The sequence below is a fragment of the Limulus polyphemus genome, unplaced genomic scaffold (genome assembly GCF_000517525.1).
Source record: "Limulus polyphemus unplaced genomic scaffold, Limulus_polyphemus-2.1.2 Scaffold4522, whole genome shotgun sequence".
Taxonomy (NCBI): Eukaryota; Metazoa; Arthropoda; class Merostomata; order Xiphosura; family Limulidae; genus Limulus; species Limulus polyphemus.
In genome coordinates, this window is record NW_013670132.1 from 35,139 (window position 1) to 55,593 (window position 20,455).

Consider the following 20,455-nt stretch of genomic DNA (forward strand, 5'->3'; position numbering starts at 1 on the left):
TAGCTTGTAGATGACGTACGTCTAGTTCCTACTTTAGTCAGTATAGTTTGTAGATGACGTACGTCTAGTTCCTACTTTAGTCAGTATAGATTGTAGATGACATACATCTAGTTCCTACTTTAGTCAGTATAGCTTGTAGATGATATGCGTCTAGTTCCTACTTTAGTCTGTATAGCTTGTAGATGATTACGTCTAGTTCCTACTTTAGCTGGTATAGCTTGTAGATGGTATACATATAGTTTCTGCTTGAGTCAGTATAGTTTGTAGATGATATATGTCTAGTTCCTACTTTAGTCAGTATAGCTTGTAGATGACATACTTGAGAAAGCTTCTATTAAATTCACTAATGAGTTTAAATGGATTTCATATAGGCTTCTGAATTTACTATCTGGAATTAATTGCTGCTCTTTTACAGTGCCCAGTTCTTGTTATTGCATCCACTCTTCAACTAAATTAATCTGCATTTAATTCTTTGGTTTTCTCACAGAATACTCAGGTCACTAGCACATTAAGTTCACCAACCTCTCAATCCAATACTAGCAGCTCGTTATTAGGTCAGCTACAACATTGTAATAATCTGACATCAACATCACAACATCGTAACACACAGGTCTTTTCTCAGCTACTGTCATCCACCTCTTCAACTTTCAAGCCTTGGTAAGTTTGTATATTAGTGCTGTATGTTGATTATGAATAAATAGGCTTAGAATGTTTTTTATTAAATATATATCATTAAGTACTATTTAGAAAACCTGTATCAGGTTTCTGTCTTTTGAATTTGTGTAATGTATTTAATATATTAGCAGATGCCTATTGAAACAATTCAATGGTAATTTTCCTAAAAATGTGATGAATAAGTATGTGCAGTCAACCCAATTCCTTGAATCAGAGCATATATGCAATATGATTGTCTAGTGGACCATTTACAACCATTTTTTGTTATTCCAATAAGGAAAATTGCATTGCATTTGTTTTCAAGCTAAGATGACTGACTGCAATGCAACGTTGGCAAAAATATTTGGGTTTTGATTCAATGGGTGCATACAGCACAATAGAGTGCTCAGGTTTGCTTAGTAGCCATGGGGATTTTAACCAATGGATGCCACCGTTCCTTGTCAGTTTAGTGAGTGCAAGAATAGACTGTTACCAAAATGAGCACTTTTTAACAGTTGTCATTTTTTTAAAAAATGTCAAATGGGAGATATTAAATTCAATTCAAATCAGTTTATTCTTCATCATACAATGAAATCATGCATGAGAAAAACAACAACAACTGAACAACAACAAATATATACTGAAGCACATTCCTTTCCTTATGTGCTTTTTCCATTCATGCATCTACCTTCAAAATATTTCATTCTGTCAGTTGATGAAGGAAGTCCAGTTTTATATGAACTTCCCTCACAAAAACAAACATTTTTATTCTTAATAAGTTTTTCTTTCTGAGATAGATTATTTAGTACATACGAAGACTGACAGATTGATGTTGATATTGATATGAAATTTGAAAAATTGCAAAAAATGATTAATATTTTTGTAGTGTATACTTGAAGCATTCTGATGTATAATTTGTTTTCTACAATGAACTGTTCAGGAGATAAAGAGCATGACAGACAGATATCGAGATATTAGATATATAGATTAGCACCTGTAAAGTAACTATATAAATGGTAAGGGTGATACATTTTCAGGCATACTAGTAATACTTTCTAAAGAAGTGGAAAACTTAAGACTAAACAGGGCTTGAACCTTTTACTTATCTGTTGTTGTTCTGGATTGTTGGTACAGGGTTAATATGATTACTGTGACTACTAGACTTGAGTTCAACATTAATTTACATTTATGTGTTTGTATGTTGCATGTAATGATCTAACTTTCTCCTTTCTTTATTTGAATATAAGGGTAAGCCATATTTTGGAAACTTCAGACACTACACCTGGACGAGAACTGTCACAAGTATCTGCTCTCAGAGATTCAACATCTTCAGCTGGAGAATTTCAATCTAACACTGGTGGTACAAGTTTAGAAAAAAACATATTTACTGTTACCACTGATAATTCATTAGGATTCACTAGTATTAGTGTTCCTTACATCCAGTCTTCTGAGCAAAGATCTGTGATTTCCACTACACAAACAGGTGATACCCCATTTTATTAAAGATAAAAAAGGTATTTTATTAGGAAGTTCAATGTCTTCTTTTTAACTGAAAAAGAAGATATTTACTTTTTATCTATAACCACCATTTACTGAGCTTATTTAACAGGCCCCTCACGAGCCAGTGGGGGACATTTTTGTTGAAAAACAACAACTACCCAATCCGGTTTTAAAAAATTTGAACTAAAATTTTTTTGGACATTTTTATTGGCTAAAAAGAAGGTATTTCCCACACTTTTTTAACGTTGGGGTTGCAAAGAGTGATTTGAAGTGGTAAGGTGACTGAAATCCTTCAGAATATCATGAGCTTAACAGCTAAGCACAAGAAGTATGGAAATCTCCAAATGGCTCGCAGAGGTTTCAGGAACCATTTAGAACTACCTTGGTAGATAGTGTGCAGGAAGTCGAGTACAATATTATGCCTGTAGCTGGTTTCAAATTGTTCCTGTCTGTTCATACCACTGCTGACTAATGTGATGCTTCGACCTTCTTTACCAAATCAAAGGTGATATCGTTTGCATCTTAATTGAAAGCTAAACATAAAAAAGGTGATAGCAGAAGCATAAAAAGTTGTCAGTTGCTTAATTAATGATGCTAAGAATATTGCTTTATTGATATATACTGAATTTACTCCCAGTATTTAGACCTTAGTACCAGCTAGTATGGAGACTTGAGGATGCTTTATTTCACTTAAAACTTTATCAATTGACAAATGAAAAACTTGTCTCGAAGTTGTCTTGCAAAGATATGTCCAAAATCACCATCTTAGGAAGTTTTTGGATTGAAATTACTTTTAATATTCAACAAATTGTAGTGTAAAGATACCCATTCGCTCCTGAGGAACGTGTTAAAAAAATATCAACGTTATTTTAAAACCTAACTACAGGATATCGATCTTATCTTAAAACTTAAATCTAGTTTATTGATGTTATCTTAAAACCTAAATCCAGGATATTGATCTTATCATAAAACCCAAAATGGGGATATTGATTTTATCTTGAAACCTAATCCATCCAGGATATTGATCTTATCATAAAACCCAAAATGGGGATATTGATTTTATCTTGAAACCTAAATCCATCCAGGATATTGATCTTATCATAAAACCCAAAATGGGGATATTGATTTTATCTTGAAACCTAAATCCATCCAGGATATTGATCTTATCATAAAACCCAAAATGGGGATATTGATTTTATCTTGAAACCTAAATCCATCCAGGATATTGATCTTATCATAAAACCCAAAATGGGGATATTGATTTTATCTTGAAACCTAAATCCATCCAGGATATTGATCTTATCATAAAACCCAAAATGGGGATATTGATTTTATCTTGAAACCTAAATTTATTCAGCTTAATGATGATGCTACAAAGCCTCTGCTAAAACTCATACATGTTAAACCTAAACACTTTAAAATATATATATGCTAAGTCATAGAAGATTTTATTTGAATTGTTTATGTATGCTAATTCAAAAATATGTTTTGATTAAATATAGAGGCTGTCAGTTTCTTCAGATATTCTTAAAATATTTTAAGACTGTAGTCAAGATATTGGTATGTGCTTCATAAGTAATGGTTGGATGCTATGCAGCAAAATGTTTTTATAATTATGGAACAAAGAGTTAGTACAACTTAAATTGCAAGGTTGTGATCCTTTATCTTATACCATTTCGATTTTAAAAGCTATGTCATTTCATGTGTACTGTATTTGAGGTATATTTATGTGTCAGTGCTTTTCTTCCATGTGTTTGTAATTTGTAATAATTATTACAATTGTTAATAATTCGTAATAATTTGTAATGTTACTCTAGTAAATAAATAGACTCGCACATAACTACAACAGTAGAGACATTATCAGTTGTTTGAGGAAGAATTTCATTTGAAGTTAGTTGTTATGGCAGAACATTCTATCTCTGTTACTCATATTTGAAGATACTTGTTTACCTTCAGTCTCAATGACATTTTTCTTGGACTTTAGGGTCTCTGAACAACACTGTAACACCACATCTAAAACTAGGAACTCCTGGTCTTCTGTCACTGAATGAAAGAAACACAGCTGTGTGCTCAACTCTACCATTGTAAGTTTTCAAATTTTCTGCAGTTCCATTATGTTTTGTATTTATATTTTCTAATAAAAAGTTATATTTGTCATGGGACAGTAGTATTAGGCTCATTGTATTTTTTAACACTACATCCCTTATTTGATTGCTCAAGGCTTTTCATGAAGAAGAAAAGTGTATAATAGTAATTGGACAACACTATGTCTGCAATATCGATATCCATTGCCAATGATACATTTCACTTACAACTAGACTTTATTATGCAGGCATATGAAAAGCACAGTACTTGTTGAAACATTATTTCTGATACAATACCTTACTTCCTCTTACAAAATAGCTTTACTCGACTAGCATTGCCCTCTATTGGTGCAAAGTTTCAACACACTACACTAGCCTTCCACCTCCCGCTTCTGCATATTCACATACCAATGATCATGCAGCAACTTTCCACCAATAGGAGTGAGACACCACTCCTCTTGTAACCAGTTCCCTCTTCACATCTGCACTCATTAATCTTCTCCATTGGCAGTAGTATTATACAGAGGTGCTGGTTTTTGCTTGCAGATTTGTTGATGTTTTCTGTTACACTACTGGCTTTACTTTTTATTTAAAGTTTTTCATTTTGGTATTGTGAAAGGTTGCTTTTTTTTTAATTTTCTTACATTTTCTGGGGCCTTTTGCTAGTGTATTGTAGATCCTACTCTGTGGTAAGTGGTGTCTGACCAGGTGTACTTGTTTTTTTTTAAATCTGCACTGTATATCCTACAACCATGCTCAATGTCATTTATGTTGTAGCCCTTCTACCATGAACCTGATGTGCAATTCCAGATGCTGCCATGTGTTGGTTGTGTGTCTCTGTTTTATGGTTATCCAAGACTAAACAATTAAGGGGTAGGTTTGGGTTGTAGCACTATGTTTTATTGCTATCTATATAACTGATCAATTGTTTTTTATTACCATGGCATTCCTCCTTTCTACCATCCTCTGGATGTACCTTCCTGGTGAGACTGGGTTTGGTTGGAGATGGCCTGCTCATGACTAATATCATGTAGATGGCATGATGCCATTTATATAGCAGACCTCATGTACAATTTCAGATGCTGCCAGGTTTTGGTTGAAGCCCTTTGATATGTCATGAATATATGTATATATATCTGTTATTGCAGTTTGCCCCTCTGGTTGAGACATTCCTCCTCCCTATCAACCTCTGGATGCTCATTCATGGTGGGTCCAGTGTTGGTTGGAGATGGTCCAGCTAAGTAAGTTCTCACATTTGTGCTGGCCGGTATCCCTCCCTCCTTCTACCACAGACTGGATGACACATGCCCACTGCTGCCAAGTTTTGGATTGGAGATGTAACCTGGGTTTACATTCCATCTTCCTACCATCTGCTGGATGTCAGTTCTCAGTGGATCTGGTGTTGACTGTAGCTAGATGCAGCACATTTTTCTGCTTGTGTATGGGCAGATATCCTCCTCCTACTGTAGACTGGAAGGACCACACACATTGCTGTGAAGTTTTTGGACTGGAGATGTCATCCTGCTGGGGCTTTCCCCCTTCCTACCATCTGCTGGATGTTGGTTCCTGGTGGATCCGGTGTTGGCTGTATGGGAAATGCACACAAGTGGAGACAGATTTTGGTATGGAACCTTATCTTCCCTACCAATTCCCATTTCGAGGTGAAGAGGTAGGTGTTCCTCTACCTACTGTGGATATGGTGTACCATTCCAGATATCGTCTGGTGTTGGATGAAGTCAAACTACCACTACGGTCTGTTGTGCCCTAGCCACTCGACACTCAGGAGTCTCATTCATTGGTCATACATTTTCTGGAATTTCTTCATGTTTTTCTTCCTTTTATGTTTATGACACTGCCATAAAAGAGCGAAGAGTATACCTGGATCAGGTGTGGTGTGGTCTCCCACTGAGGTGTGATGTTTTCTCGTTTGGTTCCACATTTCCTGGTCTCTCATTAGGCACTTCCTAAAGGAGGAAATTTTTTTATTGGTCCTCTACCAATTTAATGAGGGATTCAAGCTATTTTGTGAGAGGAGGTAAGATATCGTATCGGAAGTTTGCATTATACAACACTGAAAATGTGTTTCCGATAGATAGTTACCTCTTCTCACATTTCCCACCCAGCCTCTCAATTTCTGATGATATATGTTTTAGGTCTTCTGACCAATCTCAAGTGATTAACAAGTCCAGGTACAAAGAGGATGTTGGTTACAATAGGAGTGGTATTGTGCTCCTAATGTTGGAGAGCTACTGCATGATCATTTGCATGTGAATATGCAGAAGCTGGAGGTGGAAGGTCAGTGGCATGCATTGAAAATCTGTGCTAATAGAGGGCAGTGCTAGTCGAGTAAAGCTGTTTTGTGAGTAGAGGTAAGTATCTGTTGGAAATACATTTTCAGTGTAGGAAAATGCTAACTTGTATGTGTTGGAATAACAATTGTTGTGGAATGAATATCTTATCTAAGCTGGCAAATTGTACACGAAAATACATTTTTTTGTATCAAGTGGACCAGTTTCTCTAAGTTTTGATTATTTCACTGTCCCTGTAATGTAGCTTAAGTGGTACTTCTGTGTTATGTGTTTATGCTCAGTATCTTAATATACCTTCATCAGAAGGTTCTAGTTATGAAGGAGAGGCCCCTTTGTTCTGTGGTTTATTCATAAGCCAGTGGTGTTTCTGCTTCCATTTTCATTTGTATGATGTTAACCGGTTTGTTCATTTGAAGGTGAATGAAACACTATTATACTATTAGAAGCTGTTAGTATCAAAGATCTAGAAGCTCATATGTTTTCATAACCCATATTTGGTTTGGAGAAGTTTTTAAATTTATTTTTAGAACTATGATAAGAATTAATTTTCGAAATGCTATTGTTCTATTTAGTCTATTTGACATCCAAATGTATAAATATTGAGCTAAGAGTGGCCATAAAGGTCATTTTCTCGTCACACTACTATTAGTATGAAATATTATCTTAAAGAGAAATATTCCTGACTTTTGGAGAGACTTATCTTTCTGGGGAAAAAAAAGCACTAAAAGATTTGGTTGCTTTAAAACCTCTAATAGTTTATATTATATATATATGTATGTATGTGTGTGTGTGTGTTTGTATTTTTTACCTTGTATTTTTGTTTGCACACAAAAAGAAATTTTTGTTCATCTTTCACATTTGTTGTCTTGAATACTTTTCCCACACATACCCAGCATTTTGGTGTTTTATATTTATAAATATAAATATATTATTGTTTTTATATTTTCGCTCATCTGTTATAAAGTGTATTTTTTTACTTGAAGCATTGTTTCTTTTCTTAGGTCAGCTGAAAAAACGTTACTAAATTTGAGTGTGAAACAAGAGTCTGGAATCCAACCAAATCAATGTTTTGGTGCCAAAGTTCCATCCTATTCACTTCTAGATAAAGAATCAGTTGTTTACACTGCCTCTAGAACTTTGGTAAGATGTTCAGATCTGGATTTTTCATCATACCACTTAACTATTTCCATATGGGGTCATTTGTTGTGACTGACCTTTTAACTATAAAAGCAATTATCAGAGTTTCTATAACTTTTAATATGTTTTGTATATCTTCACAAAGTTTCGCAAGCTTACAGTAAACATTACAAGTCTTTTGTACACAGAAAATCAAATTTTTTAATTAAGAATTCTTACTAAAGATTTGTCCATGAATATATGGAGTCAGAAGTGCTGTCTGCTCTGAGTGCAAAGTGTTAAGATTAAAAATACTTTTCTTTATCTGAAAATTTTCAAGTTTCATATGAGTAACCTCTAAAATCTCTCAAATAAATATCCAAAAATTATTTTTTGGTAAAACTTTATGTTTTATCTGTTATTTTCTCTACCATAACTCTGTAGGGACTTAGTCGATTTGATTGACTTGTAAACACACACACACACAAAATCTAAATTATCCTTTTTCTATTTCTAAAATGACTGCAGACTGTAACAGAAAAACTACAGTTGTTTATCCTAAATAGCTTAAAGCTCATAACAGTTTACATCTGTTTATATTTAATTTTATTGCCTTTTAAATCATCTTCATCTGATAATCTCACCACACAAGTTGCAAATCGCTCAGCGAACGTGTAGCTCATGTTACTGTATTGAATGACATGAGCTGCTCATGAACATATCTCATGAAGAATTTTTATTATTATTATTTTTTCATTATCTTGCATAATTTAAACTAATAATTTTCTAATTTTAAAATTTTAGTTACATTTTTTACTATAAATAAAAATATACATGAAAAACAAGAAATGTAGTACTTACCTTTGACTTCTTGTTTTTTGCTGTCAATTGCTGATGAAATTTAAGCCTACTTTTATTTTATAATGATGATACTAGTGCACAAATTTTTATTTACTTAAATAATTCACCTATGAACACAGAATAACAACATACACAAAGCAAACAATGTCCTATTACTATTACAATTTAACTGGCTTTCTAACTAAGGCAAAAGAGGCTTAAGTTAATTCTCTTTGCTGATCAGTCTTAACACCATAAGATAAACTTTCAATCTGAAGACAAAAACTGAAAACAAGGTAGCATTATACATCATTTGATAGATTAAGACTTTGCCTTACTGTTGGTTATAATTGATATAGTATACAATTTCAGAAAGAATTATTGGCAAATTTGTGAAAGAGAGGATGTGGACATGGCAAGTGGGTCTGATTTTTTAGTTTATGACTATAAACATTACGACTGAAGACTATAAAAATGAGAATTTGCCTCAGTGATATCTTTATTATAATAATGAGTAATTCCAATATAGTACATTACCTTCTCTCACATGTATAGCTATTCTCGTTCAGTGCTTTTTTGTATATTCAAAAATTTTTTCGCATGCCACAAACATTCAACTCCTGCATACCCCAAGATCAATGTGGTTCAACAGCATCTGTCATATAAATCATCATGTATGTGACTCCCTCTATTCAATTCTACCAAACTATCACTTCTCATTAGGCAGTGATTGAGTGCAGATATTTTTCAGTTATGCTCTTTTCACATGTTTATTGTGTTTCATTGTGTTTTACAACTCTGATATTATTACCTTTAAGTGCCATCACTGGCTTCAGGTCTGGGGGTCTCGACTGACGATTTTTTGGCGATCATTCGTTGGGAAATTGATTGTTATATGAGGCATCCTTTCACTCCCAATAATATTCTGGTTCCTCCTGCATTGTCTGAACTTCTTCTTGAGGAGGAGGATTTTAACAGCCATTTTCCTCCTCCTAACTATGTCATGCCATCCCATGCATCTCCTATGAAATCTGCTAGGCCTAAATCTGTCGTTTTGAGTATGCTTTCTCATGTGTGTTCCGTTTTAACCACTTTCATATGATACTGTTCTTTCCTTTTTTACATGATACCTGTCATTTGAATCTTTTGTTTTCCCTTCTTTCCCCAACATCAGGTTTATGCTGAGCATTTTGTTTCTCATTTGAGGGCTGGTGTTAGCTTGCCTTGTTCTCCATGGACTTCTTTTCATTATGCTTTGTCTTATCAGCAAGTTGATCAACCCTTTCTTGACTCCCAGCAGTTGGAGTCACTTTTGCCAATGTGGGGGCTGTCCCTGATAATTCTATTCATTTCTCCCCTGTCCATTTTTCCCACCTTCATCTTACCCTTACAACTCTCCTACAGTACTTGTTCAACATACACCTTCTTTCTGAAGCACTCCACCATTCCCTTGAGGGTTTTTTTGGGGATACACTTTCCCTCCTTACTCCTCCTTGGTGCTGTTGTTGTCCTCAGCTCTATACCTTTGTTGCTGTTGGGATGTTATTGGGAAGGATGCTTTCTTTTCACAGGTTCATCTACTTTCCCCTTATCTTCGTAACTTCTGGATGGCTTCTTTTCTCCATTGGCTTTGTTTTTGGAGATTTTCCAAAGTTTTTGGAATCACATGTAGACTGTGTGAGCTCACAATCGACCCTTTAGTCTTTGGTTACTCGTTTGTCTCATTCTGATACTATGACCTCTCCCATAACTGTTTCTAGTTCTGCAGCCTCCCATCTTTTATCATTTCCCACCACTAGGGGTTCGAAATGTTGCTGTGTGTCTTGACATTCGGTTCATCGTTACCAGCAGTTCCAATGACTATAAGGTGGTTTCCAGTCCATTGAGGGCACGTTTGGCCGATTTTGTTCCCCTGTGATGGTTATTCACTACCAATTCTTGGATGATCCAAGTCTTGTCAGAAGATTTTTTCATTCTTTTCCTTTTCCTTCCAGGATTCAGGTCCTGCTCAGTGGTGAGCATTGCCTGTTCAGGTATGCATCATGTATCTCCAATCTGTACTTTATGGCCAATATCTATACCCATGGCCAATAATGCACACTGCTGAGATGGGGTGTTCCACAAGATAGCTAATAGGTTTTCCTTGCAATATATTTACTTCATTAATATTCCCATTCTGGACCAAACTAACCCATGGACTTACATGGGTAAAGCAGAAGGGGATAGCTGCCCATCCCTGCTCTCCCTTTTATTGAATAAATCAGGGGTGGTTTGCTTTTCAATATATGGTAACCCCTTGGACTGTTTCTGGTGTTGGCATTCCTCAGGACTCTCCATTGCATTTTATCTCCCCTTGTTTTTTTAGTGGAATATGGGAGTCCTTGCCACTTTCCAGTTCCGAGCCACTCGGGTGGTGGACCATGGAGGTGTCCTTCTGAATGTGATCATTTCCATTCAGTAGAGAGCAGAGTAGTGGTATTCTGCTGGTGCAGATGGTGTGTAATCCTCCAATCATGCACTGCACCTTCATGCAGTAGGTTTTGGAGGTTGATGGTGTGCCTAGCTTCTGTGTTGTTCTATCTGGAAAGTGAGATTGCATAGATTTTGAAGAGGTGATTCACTTCCATGCAATGGAACCTGGAAGTTAGCATTACACTCCAACTTATGTGTGATCCTATCTGGGGGGATGATGTTGTACATATTTTCAAATGCATACACTCCACCTCCATGTGGTGGGTCTCGAGGTCGATTCTGTGCTGAGCTTTTGTGAGCTTATATCTGTAGGGTGAGGTTACATATGTCTTACAGAAGCGATCCATTAGAGCTGAACCAATCAACATAAATTCTCACATGTGTTGGTTGTGATTCCTCATCCTACCTCCAAGTTTGTAGTTTTGCCTCCTATTCTCCACCTCCGTGCACTCCTAGACAGAGGTTGGTGTTGTTTGGAGCGAAAGTTCTCCCTCTAGTACTCCACTCCAGAGTTTCCCCTTTCTGAGGCTGCTGTTCAGCTGAGGGGTTCCAATTGGATTGGATTTTGTGTGAGATGAACTGCCACATTGGAACATTCTTTTCATACTGTCATTTGGATCTTGGTTTCCCAGCTGTATGGATGGTTGTGGATTTTTGCATGTGCCCCATTTAGTTGGGTCAGTTTGACAAGTATATATCATTTCTTTCTACTCAACTTGAGGTTAAGATGTGGTGTGGACCCTCTTCCTACCACAGGTTGGAAGTTGTAATCGTGATGCTGCTTGGTTTTGGACTGGAGTTAACTGGCTGCATACAGTTCATCATGCCCTAACCACTCTATACCTTGGAGCACATCTGTTTTAACTTTCTCCACATTCCTGTCTATAGATGGTTCTTCTACAGTCTTTTTTAACTGGGATTGAGATTCCAGTATATTGTGGTTCAGATTCGACACCCACCTAGTTGTTCTCTTTATTTTGTTCATGCACCTCCCACTTTTCACTCAAGTATGCAATGCCTATTTCCACACTGCACTGGGTGCAGAGTATACCTAGTAAAGAAGTGGAGTTGTCTCTCATGTGTGTTCTTCTCCCAATGGGGATCACACTTCATGGGTGTTCTCTGGATACTTATTTATATAACTCACACTGATCCTTCTGCCAACTTATTGTGGGAGTCTAGCTATACATGTGAGCGGAGGAAATGTACCGTATTAGAATATATTATTTTCCTATACTGAAAATATATTTCTGATAGGTGCTTATCTCTCTCACAATGTTATCGCTCTTGAAGTGATAGTTTGGTAGAATCGAATAGAGGGAGTCACGTGCGTCAGGAGGGTGTGTCACACTCCTATTGGTGGAGAGTTGTCACATGATGATTTACATGCGAGACTCAATTGAACCATGTTAATTGTGAGGTACATGGGAGTTCAAGGCTTGTGGCATGTGAAACAATTTTTGCATATAGAGGGCAGCCCTGAATGAGAATAGCTATGGATGTGAGGTAAGTACTTCTTGAAAGTATATTTTCAGTATAGGAAAATATTAACTTTACATTAAGTTCCATGTTTCAGACAGGGGTGGTAAATATATTTAGAGAAGGGGGAAGACCTAGGTAACAAATGTCACAATTCTCATACTATGGGAGATTGAGGATTTAAAAAAAAAACATTTTCTTATAAAATTAAGAACATAAAATTTATATAATATTAAAATTTGATTTATTAACTACTTTTTGATGCCAAGTTTATCCATGTACATGTATAATAAAGTAGTTTAATTAAATCTTGAATGTAACTTTGTAAAAGGTTGTGAAATACACATCGAAACTTCTATCTAATCTCGTGTTTAACATTAATTTATGAAAAGCAGAAGGAAATTTCAGTAATAACATCCAAGCTTCTGTCCAACCTCTTTTTTTTCATAAGAATTATTCAATTTGTTATAATTTTATTGTTTTTTTTGGTTGCCTGTAAATTAGTTATTTTTCATTAAAGTTGGACATATTGCATTAGACATAACTAAAAAAAAAGTAACTTTACAATTTACATCTTGGACACATCAATATAGAACAATTTTTCACAATTTTGCATTATTTGAACATTTATGTGTATTTCAGAGTGAATTTGCTGATCAATCACAAAGGAAGGTATCTGATGCTGGTATTTTGCAAGACAACATAAGACCTAGTTTCTTTCAAAAAAAGGTACATCTTAAACTGTAGATTTCTGAATTATTTTAATTTTTTACAGTTTGTTTGTGAGTTTTAGCACAACACAATTAATTCGTGAAACTTAGCCATTGAAATTTGTCCTTTAAAGGTAACAATGTTTTTTATTTATTTGGAAACCACACATAAAACTAGTTCTACATTATAGACAACTTTCCATTGGGAATTTTGTATGTTATGGTTATGTTTGATAAATGATATCACATACACAGAAGTTCTGTAATTACTTTAAATCATTATTTTCCAAAACCATGATTTTTGGCCTATGCAGTGACAACTCTGGTCCATTGGGAGTTGACCAATTTCATGCAAAAATCAGAACACACTGATGATTGTTCTAACAAGGTTTTCAGTGATCTTTTAGTTTTGGATTTGGAGAGTCTTTCCCCCTTCCCTCCTGAATTTGTTGTTTTGGGGGATTTGCCCAGACCTCATTCCATTTTGATGGATTTGTTATTCAGGTATGTTATGTTCTGTACTTATCTCCCATTTTCTATGACCCACCACCTACTTTATCTGGTTTGGGCTCTCTGAAGGTATATGACATGTACTGCATTCTTCTATGGTTCTTGAATCCATTTGTCTTTTCTGTGAAATCCTCACCTCTCCTCTGACCTTTTCCAATCATCCCTCTGGGTTGGATTTGCCAGTTCATTTGCCTAGCATTTTCTTCCCTTTCTCCTGATAATTGTCACCTTTTTCATGTTTTCTTACCATCAGATCTGTCACCTTACTATGTTTGTAACTGCACATTTCCATCTTCCCTTGGTGAGACATCATCAGCGCTGTAACTGTCATGTGTGGTGGTAAGTACTCCATTCAGTTTCTTTTCTTTGCAGGGGACTTTATTGCATATTTGGATCCCACTCTGTAGTGAGTGTGGCCTGACCAGGCATACTTTGTCTTAAATCCTCACTGTATGATCTGTGAACATGCTAGATGGATGTGATGTTGAGACTCTTTTTACTGTGGATCTGATATACCATTTGAGATGCTGCCAGATGTTTGTTGATTGACTCTATTCACTATGTCCTCTATGCATCGATAAAACATGTATACAAAGATACTAATTCCCAAGTCACAAGGTCATTTTACACCCACTTTTGAGATGGGGTGTTCTGTTGGACTGCTTGTAGGTGTACCTCATGGTCTTTTGTATCATAAATATTTTTTGTCCTAGACCATAAACTCGTGGACTAACAGGAGTAAAGCAGAGAGGGATCACTGCCCATCTCTGATGATCCATGGTGTTTGACGTTGTCCTACTGTGGGCCTGATGTACAATTCCAGACACTGCCAAGTGTTGGATGATTCACTCCATCAACATGATCACTCTGCTTTTCAGTATTGGGCATCATGATTACCTGTTGCACTGTCTTCAGTGCTACAATTCTTTGTACTCTCCATCGTATTAGTTTCCACCTTCTTTTAGTGGAACATGCGAGTCCTGGCCACTTACCAATTCATAATCACTGGGGTGGTGGATCCTGGAGGTCTGTCCTCCTGAGTGTGCACCATACCACTCAGTTGAGAGTAGGGCAATGGTATTCTGTGGGTGTCAATGGCATGATGCCCTTCCTACCACGGACCTGATGTATAATTCTAGATGCTGCCAGGTATTGGATGTAGTACTCACCCATATATATAGTGCAGTTTGCCCCCTCCAGCTGAGATGTATAAAATAAAATATAACAAGAAAAAACCTTCTTCCTATCATCTTCCATATGTCAGTTCCTCGGGATCAGATGTTTGTCGGAGATGGTCCGGCCCCATAAGTCCTCACATGTATTTGGCTGATACCTTCCTTATACTGCGGATGGGATGTAAAATTCCCAATGCTGTCAGGTTTTGGATTGGAGATGCAACTCCAAACTTGTGGTTCCTCTTCCTACTGTCTGCTGGATCTTGGTTCCCACTGGATCTGGTGTTGGTTGTAGCTGGACAAGACACAACTTCTCATTTGTGTATGGCTGGGTATTCTCTTCTTACCACAGACTGGATGACAAAATTCCCAATGCCACCAGGTTTTGCACTGGAAATGAACACCCATCTAGGCTCACCTCCTTCCTTCCATCTGCCTCTTGTCTCTTCACTAAGATTAATTCGATCTTGGATTTTCTATGTTTTTTATAACATTTTCAGTTTACTGCTTTCTCCATACTGTATGTGATATACATTAAAAAAATAAAATGTACTTCTTGAAAACCGTTAAATATGTATATACTTAGTATTTGTGGAACACAAATACTTCACTTATCACACACAATGGTCTTCCTTTAGGTGCTTCCTAAAGGGAGTTCATTTTCTCACTGGCCCTCCACCATTTCAATGTAGTATCTTAGATTTTCATTGGATATGGTAATATATTGTATTGGAGCTTAATATTTTCCTAAACTGAAAATGTATTTCCAATAGATACTTACCTTCTCTAACATTTCCCACCATCCGCCCAACTTGCGGTGTGATTTGGATTGGTTAGTTTTGAACAATCTCAAAGACATTAACATGTGCATGATTAGAGAAGGTGCTAGTTATTGGTGGAGGGTTTCTGCATGATTATTTGCATGAAGTGGGAGTAATGAAGCTTAGATGCTGATAGAAAGCAGTACAAGTCGAGAAAGCTTTTTTATAAGAGGAGGTAAGTATCTATTGGAAGTACATTTTCAGTTCAGGAAAATGTTAACTTTTAGGTCTAAAGACATTTGTATGCCATTATTTTCAGATTTTTCCAAAGATGGAATAAGTGTGTTCTCAAATGTTCAAAGCTTCTTTATTATTAGCAATATCTCCTTTGAATTTTAACTACTTCGAAAGTAATTTTAAGTTCTAGGCTAAGTTACAAGTCATGAGATTTTAAAAAATTCTTTGAAAGCCACTAATTGTAATTTTATTCTAATTATTATTTTTTAAATTTCTTTATAATAAACTTTGAGATGAACGAGGCTACAAAATTGTCTCACTTCAATTGTATTTATTAAACAGTATTAAAAGTAGATTAGAATAAAAACACAAAAATTTGTTATCAAAAGTACATTGCTGGTGTACTTCAACCAGGTTAAGAGGTAAACAAAATGTTTCCCAGTGGTAATAACAGTTTTTTTTTGTGTACAAAACTTAATGTAATGAAGAAATGTGGTTTTATAATCTAACAAAAAATTTGTTTATAATACTTGTAGAATATCATGGAGGCAACACTGATGATCAGTTTTGTTAATCTTCCATTGATTTCACATTTCACTTATTAATAAGTATTTCTTCTAAAAAAAAGGTATTTCTCGAGTGATTTAATGTAGTTGTCTTTGGCATCAGGCTTTCTGTATTCACTGTTTTATTGTGAATACCTATTCTGTTAGTTTAAGAAAATATTTACATAATCAATATACTGATCCATACAGTTCTAAATTGAGTGGATTTTTCTGAAGCATCAGATTGTAGTTAATATTTTTATACATTTGTTAGGTTTTCGACACTGAAAGTTTGAATCCAGAAATCCAAGAATGTAACAATCACAGTCCCATTTCTTCAACATCAGAGGCTTGCCCTATAATCATATCAATTACAGGAAGTGATGGCTCTGTACATCTCCCTAGTGAAGTGGAAACTCTGAAGTCCATCACAGAAAAGACAAATGAATTGAAAAACTTGGAAGTAAATAGTCATGAAGAAATGGAACATATAGATAATTCAGTTGCAAAAACAGATAGTTTGAGAAATTTACCTATTTTATTGGATAAGAGCAGATTTTGTGATGGATCTGTTGAAAGTGTACAAGACAATAGAAACGAAGGAGCTTTATATGTACCTCAAACTTTATTGGCAAGGAGCAAATCTTGTGACCTCTCTTTTGAAAGTTTACAAACCTTCAGTAGCCAGGAAATCTTGCCTGTATCTTCAGCTTCATTAACTAGAAGCAAATCTTGTGATATTTATGTCAGAAGTTTATTAAATAGCAGTAGCCAAGAAAGTTTGCCAGCATCAAGAGACGTGAGATGCAGAATTCTACAAGAAACACATGATGTTAGCTTTGCACCAAACAAGAAAAGCCTTTTTAACCATCTAGAAATTTCTCATTGTGAAACTAAAGACCAACAAAAACAAACATCAAATGGACCTATCAACAAATGTGTTACCATTGGTGATGACAATGCAGAGAGTAGTAGTGATGAGTCATTTGAAGATTGGTGTGCAGTATGCCATGATGGTGGAGAACTACTTTGTTGTGGTGCATGTCCACGTGTATTCCACCTACGGTGTCACGTTCCATCTCTTACTTCCACCCCAAGGTAAGATACTGAACTGTTCAGCCATGAATGCTTTTAAGCTAGGAATGATTTTAAACTACGAATGTCTTTAAATTCTGAAGACTTTTGAATTATAAATTATTTTAAACTATAAATGCTTTTAAATTCTGAAGGATTTTAAACCAAGTCATTGCACTTGTATTTTTATTGTATCAATTTATGAAATGGAAAGAAAACCACAGAAAATAAAAAAAGGTGCATTATTGAAAAAAATAATTAGTTGATTATTACTATAATTTCTGTATTTTAACCCTATAACAGGATATCATTGCAAAAAAAGCATTTGTTAACTGTTACTATGCTAACATCTTTATTTTATCACAATAACATAATCAGTTAGAAAATCTTTAGAAATTCTTTGTTGTTTTTAGTTATTCATGTAGAATTAACACAGTTAATAACCTAGAATTTAGTTTGAAGTGAAACAAATAATTTAGAAACATAAATGCTTGAAGAAACCAAAATTATTGAATTTTTGGTAAACATTCACTAAATTTGTACTAGTTATCTGTATCTCTCCTCTCCAAGTTAGATGAGTTTTGTCTAAGTTAGAGGAAGTATTTTTGTATAATATTCACTCATCCATGCTTATATAAAAATATGGTTATGAGAATTACAGTATACATAAAAATATTGAAATCAATAATCAATTGTAGTTATAATAAACATAAATTGAATTCCATTATGGAACTTCCCTCCACTCACAAGATTAGCTATTCTCGTCTGGAGCTGCCCTCTATATGCAATTTTTTTCTTTATGCATGCCACAAGCCTTCTGCTTCACCCTATTGGAATTGAATGATTCTATTGTGTCTCTCATGTAAATCATATGCGTCACTTCTCCACCAATAGGAGTGTGACATACTAATGTGATGCATGTGACTCCCTCTATACGCCTTTACCGAACTATCACTTCTCACTTGGCAACGCTTGTGCTCAGATGTGTTCCTTTTTGTTTGTTTAAAGTTTCACATTCATCTTTAGTATACTCATACTTATTTTCACTTCTAGTTTCTATTAAGACTGTTTCGCAACTTCACTTTAATCCCAGTTTATTACAGCTGCATTGTTACAGCTACTTTCGATTATTGATTGACTCTTCCTCATTATGAATTCTGAAGTTTGTGTTACCACTTCAGGTGTCAAACCTGCAACTAGCACTATGTCTCAGGCCTCAGATGTAGGTGACTTGGCGGGGGACTTATCTGCATTTATTCGCCTGGAGATTGAACATTACAAGGGTCAACCTCTGCCTCCAGACCTCACTCCATTTCCTCCTGAACAAGCTGAGCCTGTTCAGGCAGATAAGGACTTGGATCACCTATTTCCACCTCCTGATTTTGCCATGCCTTCCTATGATCTGTCTGAGTAGTCAGTTAGGCCTGATATGGTCGTTTTGGATTTTGCTTCTCAGGTATGTGATGTTTTATCCCTTTCCCCTATTTCCTATGAACTGCATCCTTCCTTACACATGACCAATCTTCCCATCCCTATTTAGTTTCTTGCACGGCTTCCTTCCGTGGTACCCTTTCCTGACTCTTTATCCCTTGGCAGTCTTCCTCTGTTCTGTATCTTTTCCCTTCTACCCTCACTAATGGGGTTCAACTTTTGAATTGGTCGGCTTATTCCTCCCTGAATTTGTTCCAGATGTCTTTTTATCAGATTCGATACCTTATATTTACCCTCAAATCTTGTCTTTATCGGCCATTGGAGAAAATCGTACAGTCGGGTATGTGGAATACACCTAATATGTTCATCTCCTATTATTTACACCATATTGCAATTTCTTCTTCATCGGGTTTTCGTCTTCCACCTGTGGCCATTCTTCGGGCTTCAGTGTGACTTTGACCGGGTATGTTTATATTCATACTTTTCCTTTCAGGGGCTCTTCATTTACTTATTATATGGAACACTCTCTGTACAGCTATGTTGACTCGCACTTTAACTTCCATGGCTTTTCAATGCTCACTGTTGAGATGGGATGTTCCACAAGATGCTTGTAGGTGAATAACCTCGTGATGAAATTGCTTCATAAACTTGCCCATTTCAGACTGTACCAACCATGGACTGCATGGATAAAGCAGAAGGGGATAGCTGTCCATCCCTGCCATGCTTTGTATTGAATAAATTGATATGGTCTGCTTTTCAAAACAGGAGTTTGTGGTCGCCCATTGCACTGCCTCAGGTGATGATTTCCTCCAGACTCTCCACTGTGTTCTCACCCCCTTTCTTCTAGTGGAGTATGGGAGTCTTTACCACTTTCCAGTTCCAAGCCACTGGGGAGGTTGACCATGGAGGCACCCTCCTGAATGGGTTCCACACAAAGATGGCTATAACCATTCAGTGCAGAGTAGGGCAGTGGTTTTCTGTGGGTGTAGATGACGTGCTATCCTCCAATATGCAATGTACACTCACAAATGAATGAGATGTCAAATTGCAGTTAACCCCTTCGATTGGATGTAAGTACTCCGTGGCTGGGTTTTAGATTTAGAGTAGAACCAACCAACATAAGCCTTCGCACATGTTTATGATTGTCTATATTCCTCCCTCAATCATATTCCTTCCGTGTTGTGGATCATTGTGGAGGTGAAGGGGATTGTTACAGTTCTGTCCTTTTTGGTATCCCTCATTGTATCTTATTCCGAGGATGTTATTGCTTTTTGGATGGTTCCAGTTAGTTTCGCTGTTGAGGGAGTTGATTTATATTATGTAGACATCCTTTCAATACCAGATGTCGAGTCCCCAGATTGATAGATTGAAGCTAACATGTGTCATGCTCAGGAAGCATAGTGGTCTCTTAAACATGAGGTGAGGATGGTATGATCCTCATCCTGCCCATGTTTGGATGTCGGTTCCCAGTGGCATGGGTTTTGGATGGAGTTGACTTGCCAAGTATGGTTTGTTGTGTCCTAGCCACTCTACACCTAGGGGCACATCCATTGTTTCA

At 36.1% G+C, this 20,455-nt stretch overlaps 1 protein-coding gene across 4 annotated transcripts in view; it reads left to right on the forward strand.

Moving 5' to 3' along the window:
- The window catches only part of LOC106471295 (transcription intermediary factor 1-alpha-like), a 60,035-nt gene that overhangs the window by 29,667 nt on the left and 9,913 nt on the right, over positions 1-20,455 (forward strand). For all 4 annotated transcript variants that reach the window (XM_022399905.1, XM_022399906.1, XM_022399907.1 and 1 more), the window contains 6 exons: positions 488-657; positions 1,902-2,137; positions 4,139-4,238; positions 7,549-7,687; positions 13,097-13,183; positions 16,667-17,490. In XM_022399905.1, coding sequence (XP_022255613.1) covers positions 488-657; positions 1,902-2,137; positions 4,139-4,238; positions 7,549-7,687; positions 13,097-13,183; positions 16,667-17,490 — 1,556 coding nt within the window. The remainder of the gene's footprint in view (positions 1-487; positions 658-1,901; positions 2,138-4,138; positions 4,239-7,548; positions 7,688-13,096; positions 13,184-16,666; positions 17,491-20,455) is intronic.